Below are 19488 nucleotides of genomic sequence, written 5' to 3'. Positions count from 1 at the left end.
GTCATGTTCACATGCTTCAAGACCTCCTTGTTAATGATTTTGTCTCCAAAGATATGTTCAGGATCACTCTGAGTTACAAACTGGACACTCTCTTAGTGTTAGAACTACAGTTAATATAGAATGGAGTTCAATACCATGACTTAATATAACTTGTCTTTGGAGTCAGAGGTATTACTATTGTGTAACTAAGCATATTTTGTTGATAATTTACTGTTTTGTGTGTATATCTTTCAATATTCTCTGCTTCTATTATTGATAATTTACTGTTTTGTGTGCATGTCTTTCAATATTCTCTGCTTGTATTATTGATAATTTACTATTTTGTGTCTATATCTTTCAATATTCTCTTTTTCTATTATTGATAATTTACTGTTTTGTGTGTATATCTTTCAATATTCTTTGCTTGTATTATTGATAATTTACTGTTTTTTCTGTATATCTTTCAATATTCTCGGCGTTTATTATTGGTAATTTACTGTTTTGTGCGTATACCTTTCAATATTTTCTACTTGTATTATTGATAATTTACTGTTTTGTGCGTATGTCTTTCAATATTCTCTATTTGTATTATTGATAATTTACTGTTTTCTGTGAATGTCTTTCAATATTCTCTGCTTGTATTATCGATTATTTACTGTTTTGTGTGTATATCTTTCAATATTCTCTGTTTGTATTATTGATAATTTACTGTTTTGTGTGTATATCTTTCAATATTATCTGTTTGTATTATTGATAATTTACTGTTTTGTGTGCAAGTCTTTCAATATTCTCTGCTTGTATTATTGATAATTTACTGTTTTGTGTGTATCTCTTAATATTCTTTGCTTGTATTATTGATAATTTACTGTTTTCTGTGTATCTCTTTCAATATTCTCTGCTTGTATTATTGATAATTTACTGTTTTGTGTTGATGTCTTTCAATATTCTCTGCTTGTATTATTGATAATTTACTGTTTTGTGTGTATATCTTTCAATATTCTCTGCTTGTATTATTGATAATTTACTGTTTTCTGTGTATGTCTTTCAATATTCTCTGCTTGTATTGTTGATAATTTACTGTTTTGTGTTGATGTCTTTCAATATTCTCTGCTTGTATTATTGATAATTTACTGTTTTGTGTTGATGTCTTTCAATATTCTCTGCTTGTATTATTGATAATTTACTGTTTTGTGTGTATGTCTTTCAATATTCTCTGCTTGTATTGTTGATAATTTACTGTTTTGTGTTGATGTCTTTCAATATTCTCTGCTTGTATTATTGATAATTTACTGTTTTCTGTGTATGTCTTTCAATATTCTCTGCTTGTATTATTCATAATTTACTGTTTTCTGTGTATGTCTTTCAATATTCTCTGCTTGTATTATTCATAATTTACTGTTTTCTGTGTATGTCTTTCAATATTCTCTGCTTGTATTATTCATAATTTACTGTTTTCTGTGTATGTCTTTCAATATTCTCTGCTTGTATTGTTGATAATTTACTGTTTTGTGTTGATGTCTTTCAATATTCTCCGCTTGTATTGTTGATAATTTACTGTTTTGTGTTGATGTCTTTCAATATTCTCTGCTTGTATTGTTGATAATTTACTGTTTTGTGTTGATGTCTTTCAATATTCTCTGCTTGTATTATTGATAATTTACTGTTTTGTGTGTATATCTTTCAATATTCTCTGCTTGTATTATTGATAATTTACTGTTTTGTGTGTATCTCTTAATATTCTTTGCTTGTATTATTGATAATTTACTGTTTTGTGTGTATATCTTTTAATATTCTCTGCTTGTATTATTTATAATTTACTGTTTTGTGTGTATATCTTTCAATATTCTCTGCTTGTATTATTGATAATTTACTGTTTTGTGTGTATATCTTTCAATATTCTTTGCTTGTATTATTGATAATTTACTGTTTTGTGTTGATGTCTTTCAATATTCTCTTGTATTATTGATAATTTACTGTTTTGTGTGTATATCTTTCAATATTCTCTGTTTGTATTCATAATTTACTGTTTTGTGTTGATGTCTTTCAATATTCTCTGCTTGTATTATTGATAATTTACTTTTTTGTGTTCATGTCTTTCAATATTCTCTGCTTGTATTATTGATAATTTACTGTTTTGTGTGTATGTCTTTCAATATTCTCTGCTTGTATTGTTGATAATTTACTGTTTTGTGTTGATGTCTTTCAATATTCTCTGCTTGTATTATGGATAATTTACTGTTTTGTGTTGATGTTTTTCAATATTCTCTGCTTGTATTATTGATAATTTACTGTTTTCTGTGTATGTCTTTCAATATTCTCTGCTTGTATTGTTGATAATTTACTGTTTTGTGTTGATGTCTTTCAATATTCTCTGCTTGTATTATTGATAATTTACTGTTTTGTGTTGATGTCTTTCAATATTCTCTGCTTGTATTATTGATAATTTACTGTTTTGTGTGTATATCTTTCAATATTCTCTGCTTGTATTATTGATAATTTACTGTTTTGTGTGTATCTCTTAATATTCTTTGCTTGTATTATTGATAATTTACTGTTTTGTGTGTATATCTTTCAATATTCTCTGTTTGTATTATTGATAATTTACTGTTTTGTGTGTATGTCTTTCAATATTTTCTGCTTGTATTATTGATAATTTACCATTTTTGTGTATATCTTTCAATATTCCCTTCTTGTATTATTGATAATTTACTGTTTTGTGTTGATGTCTTTCAATATTCTCTGCTTGTATTATTGATAATTTACTGTTTTGTGTTGATGTCTTTCAATATTCTCTGTTTGTATTCATAATTTACTGTTTTGTGTTGATGTCTTTCAATATTCTCTGCTTGTATTATTGATAATTTACTTTTTTGTGTTCATGTCTTTCAATATTTTCTGCTTGTATTATTGATAATTTACTATTTTGTGTCTATATCTTTCAATATTTTCTGCTTGTATTGATAATTTACTATTTTGTGTCTATATCTTTCAATATTCTCTTCTTGTATTATTGATAATTTACTGTTTTGTGTCTATATCTTTCAATATTCTCTGCTTGTATTATTGATAATTTACTGTTTTGTGTTGATGTCTTTCAATATTCTCTGCTTGTATTATTGATAATTTACTGTTTTGTGTCTATATCTTTCAATATTCTCTGCTTGTATTATTGATAATTTACTGTTTTGTGTTGATGTCTTTCAATATTCTCTGCTTGTATTATTGATAATTTACTTTTTTGTGTTCATGTCTTTCAATATTTTCTGCTTGTATTATCAATAATTTACTGTTTTGTGTGCATGTCTTTCAATATTCTCTGCTTGTATTGTCGATAATTTACTTTTTGTGTGCATGTCTTTCAATATTCTCTGCTTGTATTATTGATAATTTACTGTTTTGTGTGCATGTCTTTCAATATTCTCTGCTTGTATTATTGATAATTTACTATTTTGTCTGTATGTCTTTCAATATTCTCTGCTTGTATTATTGATAATTTACTGTTTTGTGTGTATCTCTTAATATTCTTTGCTTGTATTATTGATAATTTACTGTTTTGTGTGTATATCTTTCAATATTCTTTGCTTGTATTATTGATAATTTACTGTTTTGTGTTGATGTCTTTCAATATTCTTGCTTGTATTATTGATAATTTACTCTTTTGTGTGTATATCTTTCAATATTCTCTGTTTGTATTATTGATAATTTACTATTTTGTGTCTATATCTTTCAATATTCTCTTCTTGTGTTATTGATAATTTACTGTTTTGTGTGTATGTCTTTCAATATTTTCTGCTTGTATTATTGATAATTTACTATTTTTGTGTATATCTTTCAATATTCTCTTCTTGTATTATTGATAATTTACTGTTTTGTGTGTATATCTTTCAATATTCTCTGCTTGTATTGTTGATAATTTACTGTTTTGTGTCTATATCTTTCAATATTCTCTGCTTGTATTGTTGATAATTTACTGTTTTGTGTCTATATCTTTCAATATTCTCTGCTTGTATTATTGATAATTTACTGTTTTGTGTTGATGTCTTTCAATATTCTCTGCTTGTATTATTGATAATTTACTATTTTGTCTGTATGTCTTTCAATATTCTCTGCTTGTATTATTGATAATTTACTGTTTTGTGTGTATCTCTTAATATTCTTTGCTTGTATTATTGATAATTTACTGTTTTGTGTGTATATCTTTCAATATTCTTTGCTTGTATTATTGATAATTTACTGTTTTGTGTTGATGTCTTTCAATATTCTTGCTTGTATTATTGATAATTTACTGTTTTGTGTGTATATCTTTCAATATTCTCTGTTTGTATTATTGATAATTTACTATTTTGTGTCTATATCTTTCAATATTCTCTTCTTGTGTTATTGATAATTTACTGTTTTGTGTGTATGTCTTTCAATATTTTCTGCTTGTATTATTGATAATTTACTATTTTTGTGTATATCTTTCAATATTCTCTTCTTGTATTATTGATAATTTACTGTTTTGTGTATATATCTTTCAATATTCTCTGCTTGTATTGTTGATAATTTACTGTTTTGTGTCTATATCTTTCAATATTCTCTGCTTGTATTGTTGATAATTTACTGTTTTGTGTCTATATCTTTCAATATTCTCTGCTTGTATTATTGATAATTTACTGTTTTGTGTTGATGTCTTTCAATATTCTCTGCTTGTATTATTGATAATTTACTATTTTGTCTGTATGTCTTTCAATATTCTCTGCTTGTATTATTGATAATTTACTGTTTTGTGTGTATCTCTTAATATTCTTTGCTTGTATTATTGATAATTTACTGTTTTGTGTGTATATCTTTCAATATTCTTTGCTTGTATTATTGATAATTTACTGTTTTGTGTTGATGTCTTTCAATATTCTTGCTTGTATTATTGATAATTTACTGTTTTGTGTGTATATCTTTCAATATTCTCTGTTTGTATTATTGATAATTTACTATTTTGTGTCTATATCTTTCAATATTCTCTTCTTGTGTTATTGATAATTTACTGTTTTGTGTGCATGTCTTTCAATATTCTCTGCTTGTATTATTGATAATTTACTATTTTGTCTGTATGTCTTTCAATATTCTCTGCTTGTATTATTGATAATTTACTGTTTTGTGTGTATCTCTTAATATTCTTTGCTTGTATTATTGATAATTTACTGTTTTGTGTGTATATCTTTCAATATTCTTTGCTTGTATTATTGATAATTTACTGTTTTGTGTTGATGTCTTTCAATATTCTTGCTTGTATTATTGATAATTTACTGTTTTGTGTGTATATCTTTCAATATTCTCTGTTTGTATTATTGATAATTTACTATTTTGTGTCTATATCTTTCAATATTCTCTTCTTGTGTTATTGATAATTTACTGTTTTGTGTGTATGTCTTTCAATATTTTCTGCTTGTATTATTGATAATTTACTATTTTTGTGTATATCTTTCAATATTCTCTTCTTGTATTATTGATAATTTACTGTTTTGTGTGTATATCTTTCAATATTCTCTGCTTGTATTGTTGATAATTTACTGTTTTGTGTCTATATCTTTCAATATTCTCTGCTTGTATTGTTGATAATTTACTGTTTTGTGTCTATATCTTTCAATATTCTCTGCTTGTATTATTGATAATTTACTGTTTTGTGTTGATGTCTTTCAATATTCTCTGCTTGTATTATTGATAATTTACTATTTTGTCTGTATGTCTTTCAATATTCTCTGCTTGTATTATTGATAATTTACTGTTTTGTGTGTATCTCTTAATATTCTTTGCTTGTATTATTGATAATTTACTGTTTTGTGTGTATATCTTTCAATATTCTTTGCTTGTATTATTGATAATTTACTGTTTTGTGTTGATGTCTTTCAATATTCTTGCTTGTATTATTGATAATTTACTGTTTTGTGTGTATATCTTTCAATATTCTCTGTTTGTATTATTGATAATTTACTATTTTGTGTCTATATCTTTCAATATTCTCTTCTTGTGTTATTGATAATTTACTGTTTTGTGTGTATGTCTTTCAATATTTTCTGCTTGTATTATTGATAATTTACTATTTTTGTGTATATCTTTCAATATTCTCTTCTTGTATTATTGATAATTTACTGTTTTGTGTGTATATCTTTTAATATTCTCTTCTTGTATTATTGATAATTTACTGTTTTGTGTGTATATCTTTCAATATTCTTTGCTTGTATTGTTGATAATTTACTGTTTTGTGTCTATATCTTTCAATATTCTCTGCTTGTATTATTGATAATTTACTGTTTTGTGTTGATGTCTTTCAATATTCTCTGCTTGTATTATTGATAATTTACTGTTTTGTGTCTATATCTTTCAATATTCTCTGCTTGTATTATTGATAATTTACTGTTTTGTGTTGATGTCTTTCAATATTCTCTGCTTGTATTATTGATAATTTACTGTTTTTTCTGTATATCTTTCAATATTCTTGGCGTTTATTATTGGTAATTTACTGTTTTGTGTGTATATCTTTCAATATTTTCTACTTGTATTATTGATAATTTACTGTTTTGTGCGTATGTCTTTCAATATTCTCTATTTGTATTATTGATAATTTACTGTTTTCTGTGTATGTCTTTCAATATTCTCTGCTTGTATTATCGATAATTTACTGTTTTGTGTGTATATCTTTCAATATTCTCTGTTTGTATTATTGATAATTTACTTCTTTTGTGTGTATATCTTTCAATATTATCTGTTTGTATTATTGATAATTTAATGTTTTGTGTGCAAGTCTTTCAATATTCTCTGTTTGTATTATTGATAATTTACTGTTTTGTGTGTATATCTTTCAATATTATCTGTTTGTATTATTGATAATTTACTGTTTTGTGTGCATGTCTTTCAATATTCTCTGCTTGTATTATTGATAATTTACTGTTTTGTGTGTATCTCTTAATATTCTTTGCTTGTATTATTGATAATTTACTGTTTTCTGTGTATGTCTTTCAATATTCTCTGCTTGTATTATTGATAATTTACTGTTTTCTGTGTATGTCTTTCAATATTCTCTGCATGTATTATTGATAATTTACTGTTTTGTGTGTATATCTTTCAATATTCTCTGCTTGTATTATTGATAATTTACTGTTTTCTGTGTATATCTTTCAATATTCTCTGCTTGTATTGTTGATAATTTACTGTTTTGTGTTGATGTCTTTCAATATTCTCTGCTTGTATTATTGATAATTTACTGTTTTGTGTGTATGTCTTTCAATATTCTCTGCTTGTATTATTGATAATTTACTGTTTTGTGGTGATGTCTTTCAATATTCTCTGCTTGTATTGTTGATAATTTACTGTTTTGTGTTGATGTCTTTCAATATTCTCTGCTTGTATTATTGATAATTTACTGTTTTGTGTGTATATCTTTCAATATTCTCTGCTTGTATTATTGATAATTTACTGTTTTGTGTGTATCTCTTAAAATTCTTTGCTTGTATTATTGATAATTTACTGTTTTGTGTTCATGTCTTTCAATATTTTCTGCTTGTATTATCAATAATTTACTGTTTTGTGTGCATGTCTTTCAATATTCTCTGCTTGTATTATCGATAATTTACTTTTTGTGTGCATGTCTTTCAATATTCTCTGCTTGTATTATTGATAATTTACTATTTTGTCTGTATGTCTTTCAATATTCTTGCTTGTATTATTGATAATTTACTGTTTTGTGTGTATATTTTTCAATATTCTCTGTTTGTATTATTGATAATTTACTATTTTGTGTCTATATCTTTCAATATTCTCTTCTTGTGTTATTGATAATTTACTGTTTTGTGTGTATGTCTTTCAATATTTTCTGCTTGTATTATTGATAATTTACTATTTTTGTGTATATCTTTCAATATTCTCTTCTTGTATTATTGATAATTTACTGTTTTGTGTGTATATCTTTTAATATTCTCTTCTTGTATTATTGATAATTTACTGTTTTGTGTGTATATCTTTCAATATTCTATGCTTGTATTGTTGATAATTTACTGTTTTGTGTCTATATCTTTCAATATTCTCTGCTTGTATTATTGATAATTTACTGTTTTGTGTTCATGTCTTTCAATATTCTCTGCTTGTATTATTGATAATTTACTATTTTGTGTCTATATCTTTCAATATTCTCTGCTTGTATTATCGATAATTTACTGTTTTGTGTGTATATCTTTCAATATTCTCTGTTTGTATTATTGATAATTTACTTCTTTTGTGTGTATATCTTTCAATATTATCTGTTTGTATTATTGATAATTTAATGTTTTGTGTGCAAGTCTTTCAATATTCTCTGTTTGTATTATTGATAATTTACTGTTTTGTGTGTATATCTTTCAATATTATCTGTTTGTATTATTGATAATTTACTATTTTGTCTGCATATGTCTTTCAATATTTTCTGCTTGTATTATTGATAATTTACTGTTTTGTGTGCATGTCTTTCAATATTCTCTGCTTGTATTATTGATAATTTACTGTTTTGTGTGTATCTCTTAATATTCTTTGCTTGTATTATTGATAATTTACTGTTTTCTGTGTATGTCTTTCAATATTCTCTGCTTGTATTATTGATAATTTACTGTTTTGTGTGAATGTCTTTCAATATTCTCTGCTTCTATTTTTGATAATTTTCTGTTTTGTGTGAATGTCTTCTATATGTTTATCATATAGACAAAAAAGTTTCTTTTACAATTATGATAGGGTCCAATGGGACCACCTGGAACACCTGGTGAACCTGGTATTGACGGGAAGAAGGTAAGTTCATAAGTAATATATAAGGTATATATTGCTAGAAAACAAACATATAACTGCTTTATAGATCCATTGTAGCTACACATAACAATCTTCTGTATAATGGACTTGTAATTAAACTATTATATATACATTGTAGCTGCACATTACAATCTACTGTGTAATGGACTTGTAATTTAACTATTATAGTTCCATTGTAGCTGCACATAACAATCTACTGTGTAATGGACATGTAATTTAACTATTATAAATCCATTGTAGCCACACATAACAATCTACTGTGTAATGGACATGTAATTTAACTATTATAGATCCATTGTAGCCACACATAACAATCTTCTGTATAATGGACTTGTAATTAAACTATTATATATACATTGTAGCTGCCCATAACAATCTACTGTGTAATGGACTTGTAATTTAACTATTATATATACATTGTAGCTGCACATAACAATCTACTGTATAATGGACTTGTAATTAAACTATTATAGATCCATTGTAGCTACACATAACAATCTACTGTATAATGGACTTGTAATTAAACTATTATATATACATTGTAGCTGCACATAACAATCTACTGTGTAATGGACTTGTAATTTAACTATTATAGATCCATTGTAGCTGCACATAACAATCTACTGTGTAATGGACTTGTAATTTAACTATTATGTATACATTGTAGCCACACATAACAATCTTCTGTATAATGGACTTGTAATATAACTATTATAGATACATTGTAGCTGCACATAACAATCTACTGTATAATGGACTTGTAATTAAACTATTATATATACATTGTAGCTGCACATAACAATCTACTGTATAATGGACTTGTAATTTAACTATTATAGATCCATTGTAGCTGCACATAACAATCTACTGTATAATGGACTTGTAATTTAACTATTATGTATACATTGTAGTCACACATAACAATCTTCTGTATAATGGACTTGTAATTTAACTATTATGTATACATTGTAGCTGCACATAACAATCTACTGTATAATGGACTTGTAATTTAACTGTTATAGATCCATTGTAGCCACACATAACAATCTTCTGTATAATGGACTTGTAATTAAACTATTATAGATACATTGTAGCTGCACATAACAATCTACTGTATAATGGACTTGTAATTTAACTGTTATAGATCCATTGTAGCTACACATAACAATCTACTGTATAATGGACTTGTAATTAAACTATTATATATACATTGTAGCTACACATAACAATCTTCTGTATAATGGACTTGTAATTTAACTATTATATATACATTGTAGCTACACATAACAATCTTCTGTATAATGGACTTGTAATTTAACTATTATAGATACATTGTAGCTACACATAACAATCTACTGTATAATGGACTTTTAATTACAAGTATTTGTAATTGAATAATCTATTCAATTCAGACTTCACAAAGGCTTCAATATTTTATGGGTTAACTAAGCCCTTGTGGTAAACAAAATAAAGCCTGAACTGAATAGATTAGTCAGTTGTAACTTTGAAATTTGAATTTAAAATTTTACTAGTTACACATAAGAAACTTTGCAAGACATATACAGAGGAATGTTTCCTTAATTATATTAAGATGATTTGAATATACAAGTCATGTGACAATAATACCTAATATAAGCTTGCAGCACAATAGAAAGTATAGGAACTACAATTTTTTTATTGTTTGGAGTTTCATATGAACAGCAATGTTACTGAAAATTAACTACTTTTGGTATGAAACTGTTACTTCAAAATATTCATATAAGTGGATCATAAATATTTGTATGGATCAAGGATTTAGAATTTTCAAGGAAAGAATATCCTTTGTAACAAATGAATATAATCAGTTTGTGGAACAAGGCTTACCTAGAAATATTGATACCTCAGTATGGTAGGGAAAGTAATGTTTTCCAATAGACAAGAGTCCATAAACATAGTTAATAGAAAAATCAAAATCTCCCACATATCACGGACAGCATGATGAAAAAGGATCTCCTTCTGATACAAAGTCTACGAAGGTATGGTTTCTCCAAGATAGGACATTCAGTCTGTCCTCTCATTCAACTGTTACAAATCTCAAACATGAAGAACATACAGGATATTTGATAAGAAGACATGCTGGTCAAATCACTGGATTTCTATATGATAGAACTATTGAAACACTAGTTTGATTATGGAAAGTAGTCATTGAGGTGTGGTGTACTTTAGATGTGAGAAATGTCATCAGAAAGATTGACATCACTCTCAGCTATTACTGATTGGTTCAGTGGTATATCACAGAAGTTATATCATATCTACTCTGTTGGTACTAGTTGATAGAGTAGTATATCACAATAGCTCTAGTTACACTGCTGTTAATACAACATTAATATGAGTTGTAACAAGCCTTGGTTATTAATAATTAAAATAACAAGAGATCAAAATGTTTTAATAACTCTGAATTATTGAAAATTTATTATCAGTAACTCAGATAGTAAGTGACTATTATTTCTTTTGTTTTTCTCCAAATATACTGGAAGTATTTTTACATTATAGTAATACCAAGGTTAAGTTAGACATTACTAGAAACGTAACAACATGTTTGTGAACTAATCAGCCAGAGAACTTCTATTAGCTCATGATATATTACAATAACATTCAGGTAAAAAATAAATAAAGACTGCATTATGTCACTATATGTATAATATAACCTTAAATTACATTTGTTAATTATTTATAAAAATTATCCACAATACAAAACATTTAACATTAAATTAACTATTAATTGGTAAATGTTAGCAACTTTAACAAAAATTTTGAAAATTTAACAGGATACTATTGTTCTTTCTTATGTAGGGAGAACCAGGACTTTCAGGTCCAACAGGTCCAAGTGGCCCACCTGGAAATCCGGTAAACATGAAAATGAAATGGACTTAACATAATTATCTATTGTAGGGTGTAAAAGTTTCATATTTATGCTGAGTTTAGGATTTATAAAAAAAGATCAAAAGTGTCTTGACCAAGGAACAAAAAAGATTGGATTATTGCTTTAGAAATGATTTTATCATAGAATAGTATACAAAATATACTTCTCTATGTAGCAAGCATAAAACTTTCCACATAATATAGTGTTATTAAAGTATTTGTATAGTTAGACAGTGAAATCTGAGAAATCTGGCAAAAAAAGCAGTTTTGGCAAAGAATTAAATCTTACAGAACACTATAGATAAGAATTAAATCTTATAGAATACTATAGATAAGAACTAAATCTTATAGAATACTATAGATAAGAATTAAATATTATAGAATACTATAGATAAGAATTAAATATTATAGAATACTATACATAAGAATTAAATCTTACAGAACACTACAACTAAGAATTAAATCTTATAGAGCACTACAGATAAGAATTAAATATTATAGAATACTATAGATAAGAATTAAATATTATAGAATACTATACATAAGAATTAAATTTTACAGAACACTATAGATAAGAATTAAATCTTATAGAACACTACAGATAAGAATTAAATCTTATAGAATACTACAGATAAGAATTAATCTTTACAGAATACTATAGATAAGAATCAAATCTTGCAGAATACTATAGCTAAGAATTTAATCTTACAGAATACTATAAATAAGAATTAAATCTTACAGAATACTATAGCTAAGAATTTAATCTTACAGAATACTATAGATAAGAATTTAATCTTACAGAATACTATAGCTAAGAATTTAATCTTACAGAATACTATAGCTAAGAATTAAATCTTACAGAATACTATAGATAAGAATTAAATCTTACAGAATACTATAGATAAGAATTAAATCTTACAGAATACTATAGATAAGAACTAAATCTTATAGAATACTATAGATAAGAATTAAATATTATAGAATACTATAGATAAGAATTAAATATTATAGAATACTATACATAAGAATTAAATCTTACAGAACACTACAACTAAGAATTAAATCTTATAGAGCACTACAGATAAGAATTAAATATTATAGAATACTATAGATAAGAATTAAATATTATAGAATACTATACATAAGAATTAAATTTTACAGAACACTATAGATAAGAATTAAATCTTATAGAACACTACAGATAAGAATTAAATCTTATAGAATACTACAGATAAGAATTAATCTTTACAGAATACTATAGATAAGAATCAAATCTTGCAGAATACTATAGCTAAGAATTTAATCTTACAGAATACTATAAATAAGAATTAAATCTTACAGAATACTATAGCTAAGAATTTAATCTTACAGAATACTATAGATAAGAATTTAATCTTACAGAATACTATAGCTAAGAATTTAATCTTACAGAATACTATAGATAAGAATTAAATCTTACAGAATACTATAGATAAGAATTAAATCTTACAGAATACTATAGCTAAGAATTTAATCTTACAGAATACTATAGATAAGAATTAAATCTTACAGAATACTATAGATAAGAATTAAATCTTTACAGAATACTATAGATAAGAATCAAATCTTGCAGAATACTATAGCTAAGAATTTAATCTTACAGAATACTATAGCTAAGAATTTAGTCTTACAGAATACTGTAGCTAAGAATTTAATCTTACAGAATACTATAGATAAGAATTTAATCTTAGAGAATACTATAGCTAAGAATTTAATCTTACAGAATACTATAGCTAAGAATTAAATCTTAGAGAATACTATAGCTTAGAATTAAATCTTACAGAATACTGTAGCTAAGAATTTAATCTTACAGAATACTGTAGCTAAGAATTTAATCTTACAGAATACTGTAGCTAAGAATTTAATCTTACAGAATACTGTAGCTAAGAATTTAATCTTACAGAATACTGTAGCTAAGAATTTAATCTTACAGAATACTGTAGCTAAGAATTTAATCTTACAGAATACTGTAGCTAAGAATTTAATCTTACAGAATACTGTAGCTAAGAATTTAATCTTACAGAATACTGTAGCTAAGAATTTAATCTTACAGAATACTGTAGCTAAGAATTTAATCTTACAGAATACTATAGCTAAGAATTTAATCTTACAAAATACTATAGCTAAGAATTAAATCTTAGAGAATACTATAGCTAAGAATTAAATCTTAGAGAATACTATAGCTAAGAATTAAATCTTAGAGAATACTATAGATAAGAATTTAATCTTACAGAATACTATAGCTAAGGATTTAATCTTACAGAATACTATAGCTAAGGATTTAATCTTACAGAATACTGTAGCTAAGAATTTAATCTTACAGAATACTGTAGCTAAGAATTTAATCTTAGAGAATACTGTAGCTAAGAATTTAATCTTACAGAATACTGTAGCTAAGAATTTAATCTTACAGAATACTGTAGCTAAGAATTTAATCTTACAGAATACTGTAGCTAAGAATTTAATCTTACAGAATACTGTAGCTAAGAATTTAATCTTACAGAATACTATAGATAAGAATTAAATCTTACAGAATACTATAGCTAAGAATTTAATCTTACAGAATACTGTAGCTAAGAATTTAATCTTACAGAATACTGTAGCTAAGAATTAAATCTTACAGAATACTGTAGCTAAGAATTTAATCTTACAGAATACTGTAGCTAAGAATTTAATCTTACAGAATACTGTAGCTAAGAATTTAATCTTACAGAATACTGTAGCTAAGAATTTAATCTTACAGAATACTGTAGCTAAGAATTTAATCTTACAAAATACTATAGCTAAGAATTAAATCTTAGAGAATACTATAGCTAAGAATTAAATCTTAGAGAATACTATAGCTAAGAATTAAATCTTAGAGAATACTATAGATAAGAATTTAATCTTACAGAATACTATAGCTAAGGATTTAATCTTACAGAATACTATAGCTAAGGATTTAATCTTACAGAATACTGTAGCTAAGAATTTAATCTTACAGAATACTGTAGCTAAGAATTTAATCTTACAGAATACTGTAGCTAAGAATTTAATCTTACAGAATACTGTAGCTAAGAATTTAATCTTACAGAATACTATAGCTAAGAATTTAATCTTACAGAATACTATAGCTAAGAATTTAATCTTACAGAATACTATAGATAAGAATTAAATCTTACAGAATACTATAGATAAGAATTAAATCTTACAGAATACTATAGCTAAGAATTTAATCTTACAGAATACTGTAGCTAAGAATTTAATCTTACAGAATACTATAGATAAGAATTAAATCTTACAGAATACTATAGATAAGAATTAAATCTTACAGAATACTGTAGCTAAGAATTTAATCTTACAGAATACTGTAGCTAAGAATTAAATCTTACAGAATACTATAGCTAAGAATTTAATCTTACAGAATACTGTAGCTAAGAATTTAATCTTACAGAATACTGTAGCTAAGAATTTAATCTTACAGAATACTGTAGCTAAGAATTTAATCTTACAGAATACTGTAGCTAAGAATTTAATCTTACAGAATACTGTAGCTAAGAATTTAATCTTACAGAATACTATAGATAAGAATTTAATCTTACAGAATACTGTAGCTAAGAATTTAATCTTACAGAATACTGTAGCTAAGAATTTAATCTTACAGAATAGTATAGCTAAGAATTTAATCTTACAGAACACAATAGATAAGAATTAAATCTTACAGAATACTATAGCTAAGAATTAAAGCTTATTATATAGACGTGATTATAATATTTTCAGGGTCCTCCAGGACTACTTGGTATTCAAGGAAATGAAGGTGCACAGGTGAGAGGGATCTTTTACATTTATTCAGTCTGCTTAGATACAATATTATTGTAGACAATACTTTCTATCTTATTCACCCACTCTACCTAGTAGTATCTTACTGTACAAGATACTAGTTATTAACACATCTATCCAGTCTACTGTATAGTATAGGAAATACAAGCAAGTATGTCATTCATCTAAACGATCTTCGCCATTACATATATTTACTGTTGTTACTTCATTACTTAGATCGTCCCATTACATTATATTTACTGTTGCTACTTCATTACTTAGATACGTCCCATTACATATATTTACTGTTGTTAATTCATTACTTAGATACGTCCCATTACATATATTTACTGTTGTTACTTCATTACTTGGATCGTCCCATTACATATATTTACTGTTGTTACTTCATTACTTGGATACGTCCCATTACATATATTTACTGTTGTTACTTCATTACTTGGATACGTCCCATTACATATATTTACTGTTGTTACTTCATTACTTGGATACGTCCCATTACATATATTTACTGTTGTTACTTCATTACTTGGATACGTCCCATTACATATATTTACTGTTGTTACTTCATTACTTAGATACGTCCCATTACAGATATTTACTGTTGTTACTTCATTACTTAGATACGTCATTTCTGTATAAGATACTGTTTTACTCATGAAACTTTTTCATGCTATTTGCCAAACCCTTTATTTATTATGTCACATTCAATGACTTATTTCTAATATAATAATTTCTTATATCTTTATAAACTTACAACAATTTACCTGTTAGAAATGCTTTTCATCTACCCATGTGATCGAGAGCTATTATTTCATGTTATTGATAGGTTGTATTTGTTTTCATACATCACTAAATTTTCAACAAGGTTATAGAACTGCACATACTTTTATAGTTAGAAGAGCTGTGTCCTATAGAACACGATCAGATAATTATATCCTATAATGTCCCAGAAAAGTTCCTTAATAGATTTAAAAGATATGTTTGATTTTCTTTTCATATTATTTAAACCAATACTATATTGTAAATATGTTTATGTTAACACAATATTTTTAAAAATCTAATAAATGTTTTCTAATTTACTGTTAAAAATGTTCATTAGTATAAAACCTATGTTTTATTTTAACATCTGCTTACAGGGTCCTAAGGGAAGCAAAGGTGACACTGGACCAAGGGGACCAGATGGATTGCCTGTATGTCCTGCATTTTAACACTGTACTGATTATTGGTTTGCTCAAAGTAAGAAATCCCTTCTTTTTGATATAGTGCCATGCATAGTTAAATAAATTTAACTATGACACTATATTCAATACAAGGAATTCCTTATTTTGAGAAGATTTAGAACAATAACTAGTTAATTTAGGTTTTAGTAACTAAGTAGATTTAAACTGATAGTGAAAAAACTTACTTTGATCATAAAATAATTCCACATAAGAAGTTTCTGAGTTTATGCAATATCCAGTCTCTAAACTTGTGTTGATGTTTTAGTCTGTATGATGTCAACTTATTCAAAGTCACAATTTTCTCAGCTTAAGTTCTGTCATGAATCTATATTTGTGTACAACACATTCCTTAGCTTTTGTCAAGTCATGAATCTATATTTGTGTGCAACAATTTCCTTAGCTTTTGTCAGGTCATGAATCTATATTTGTGTGCAACAATTTCCTTAGCTTTTGTCAGGTCATGAATCTATATTTGTGTACAACAATTTCCTTAGCTTTTGTCAGGTCATGAATCTATATTTGTGTACAACAATTTCCTTAGCTTTTACCAATATAGGAACTATATTTGTATAATTTATACAAGTTTCTTTGTTTGTGTAAGTTTAAGAACTATACTTGTATAATTTATTCAAGATTCTTAGTATAAGTTTAGGAACTTTTTTTGTATAATCTATTCAAGTTTCTTTCTGTCAGTTTAGGAACTATACTTGCGTAATTTATTCCAGTTTCTTAGTTTATGTAAGTTTAGGAACTATACTTGTATAATTTATTCAAGTGTTTTAGCTTGTGTAAGTTTTTAGGAACTATACTTGTATAATTTATTCAAATTTTTTAGTTTGTGGAAGTTTAGGAATTATATTTGTATAATTTATTCAGGTTTCTTTGTGTCAGTTTAGGAACTTGTATAATAATACTATAATAATACTTGTATAATTTTTTCAAGTTTCTTAGCTTGTGCAAGTTTTTAGGAACTATACTTGTATAATTTATTCAAGTTTTTTAGCTTGTGTAAGTTTTTAGGAACTATACTTGTATAATTTATTCAAATTTTTTAGTTTGTGGAAGTTTAGGAATTATATTTGTATAATTTATTCAAGTTTCTTTGTGTCAGTTTAGGAACTACACTTGTATAATTTATTCAAATAAATAAAATATTTGCTGGTATATAATGTAGAACCATAAAGAGTTATTATGAAAGTTTGATGCAAATTATATTTATCAGTCTGCTGTTTTACTAGGGTGAACAAGGGTACCCAGGGATAATAGGTCCAAGAGGAAATCCTGGACCAAAGGTGAGATGGATACATGAAGACTAAACGGACAATAGTGTTTTTGTATTAGTTACAAACTTAACTTGATGTGTAAAACTTTGTGTTCATTCAGTCTTATTAATATTTTATTCATATCAAATTTTCACTGCTAGTATTTGTAACAGAAAGGAATGAATATTTTTAAATGTGTGTAAATTTGATAAAAATAAAACTGCTATAAACCATAGTAAGTATAAAACCATTTGACAACATTAAATTATTGAATACAGTTTTCAGGTATTTGTATAACCATAATCACAGTAATATTATGAACACTTCAACAATATTCAACAAATTACACATAACATAATAAAATATATCAACTGTAGTACAGTAAAACAAGTATCACTCATAGAACAGCAAAATATATATCAGTTGTGGTACCGTAAAACGTTTATCAGTTGTGGTACCGTAAAACGTTTATCAGTTGTGGTACCGTAAAACGTTTATCAGTTGTGGTACCGTAAAACGTTTATCAGTTGTGGTACCGTAAAACGTTTATCAGTTGTGGTACTGTAAAACATGTATCAGTTGTAGTACCGTAAAACATGTATCAGTTGTAGTACCGTAAAACATGTATCAGTTGTAGTACCGTAAAACATGTATCAGTTGTAGTACCGTAAAACATGTATCAGTTGTAGTACCGTAAAACATGTATCAGTTGTAGTACCGTAAAACATGTATCAGTTGTAGTACCGTAAAACCTTTATCAGTTGTAGTACCGTAAAACCTTTATCAGTTGTAGTACCGTAAAACCTTTATCAGTTGAAGTGTAGTGAACATGGATCAACTGTAGTACAGTAAAATGTACTAATAAGCCTTGTAATAAATAAATAAAAGAGCACATATGACATGATGAAAGCATAATATTTACTGGTTTTCACAGTAAGTGATGTAATATACTAAAACACGTAACTGTACTTATATTTTTTAGGGAGACATGGGAGACAGAGGACATCCAGGACGTGTAGGTCCCAGGGGCCCACCTGGGTTACAGGTTAGTCCATATTAATACCACAATGTTCATACTAAGTTGGCAACAAATCTGTAAAACATTGACAATTTCATTTCATTAATACAGGCCATGACACAATCAGGACACTGAAACCTCTCGGACAAATAAACAAGTTTCATTATTTTAATGATGTAAGTCTTGTTACTATTAAGTTACTAAATGGTGTATTAATTCTTTTTAAAACATATTAAGCTGGCAAATTAAAAGCAGTAGTTATAAAAAATGTAAGTTTTTGTAATTGTTACACGTAAAACATGACGTGTCTTGATTGAATGGTTTTCTACATATCACCTTTAAAAAATAATTTATTTTTATATTCTTATGGACTGATAGATTTGTTTTTAATACAACTATTTCTAATTCTTATTCAGTGTTCAAAATAACACTTATCTAAACA

At 26.2% G+C, this 19488-nt stretch overlaps 1 protein-coding gene across 1 annotated transcript in view; it reads left to right on the top strand.

Moving 5' to 3' along the window:
* Positions 1-19488, top strand: part of LOC143241624 (uncharacterized) — a 61577-nt gene that overhangs the window by 24797 nt on the left and 17292 nt on the right. The window contains exons 15-20 of the mRNA XM_076484800.1: positions 8716-8769; positions 11620-11673; positions 15487-15531; positions 16683-16736; positions 18005-18058; positions 19011-19073. Of these exons, the coding sequence (XP_076340915.1) occupies positions 8716-8769; positions 11620-11673; positions 15487-15531; positions 16683-16736; positions 18005-18058; positions 19011-19073 (324 nt within the window). The remainder of the gene's footprint in view (positions 1-8715; positions 8770-11619; positions 11674-15486; positions 15532-16682; positions 16737-18004; positions 18059-19010; positions 19074-19488) is intronic.

This window comes from Tachypleus tridentatus, unplaced genomic scaffold (assembly GCF_004210375.1).
Source record: "Tachypleus tridentatus isolate NWPU-2018 unplaced genomic scaffold, ASM421037v1 Hic_cluster_1, whole genome shotgun sequence".
Classification (NCBI taxonomy): domain Eukaryota; kingdom Metazoa; phylum Arthropoda; class Merostomata; order Xiphosura; family Limulidae; genus Tachypleus; species Tachypleus tridentatus.
The sequence above is the reverse complement of the archived record's forward strand: the minus strand, read 5'-3'. Positions and strand labels throughout refer to the sequence as shown.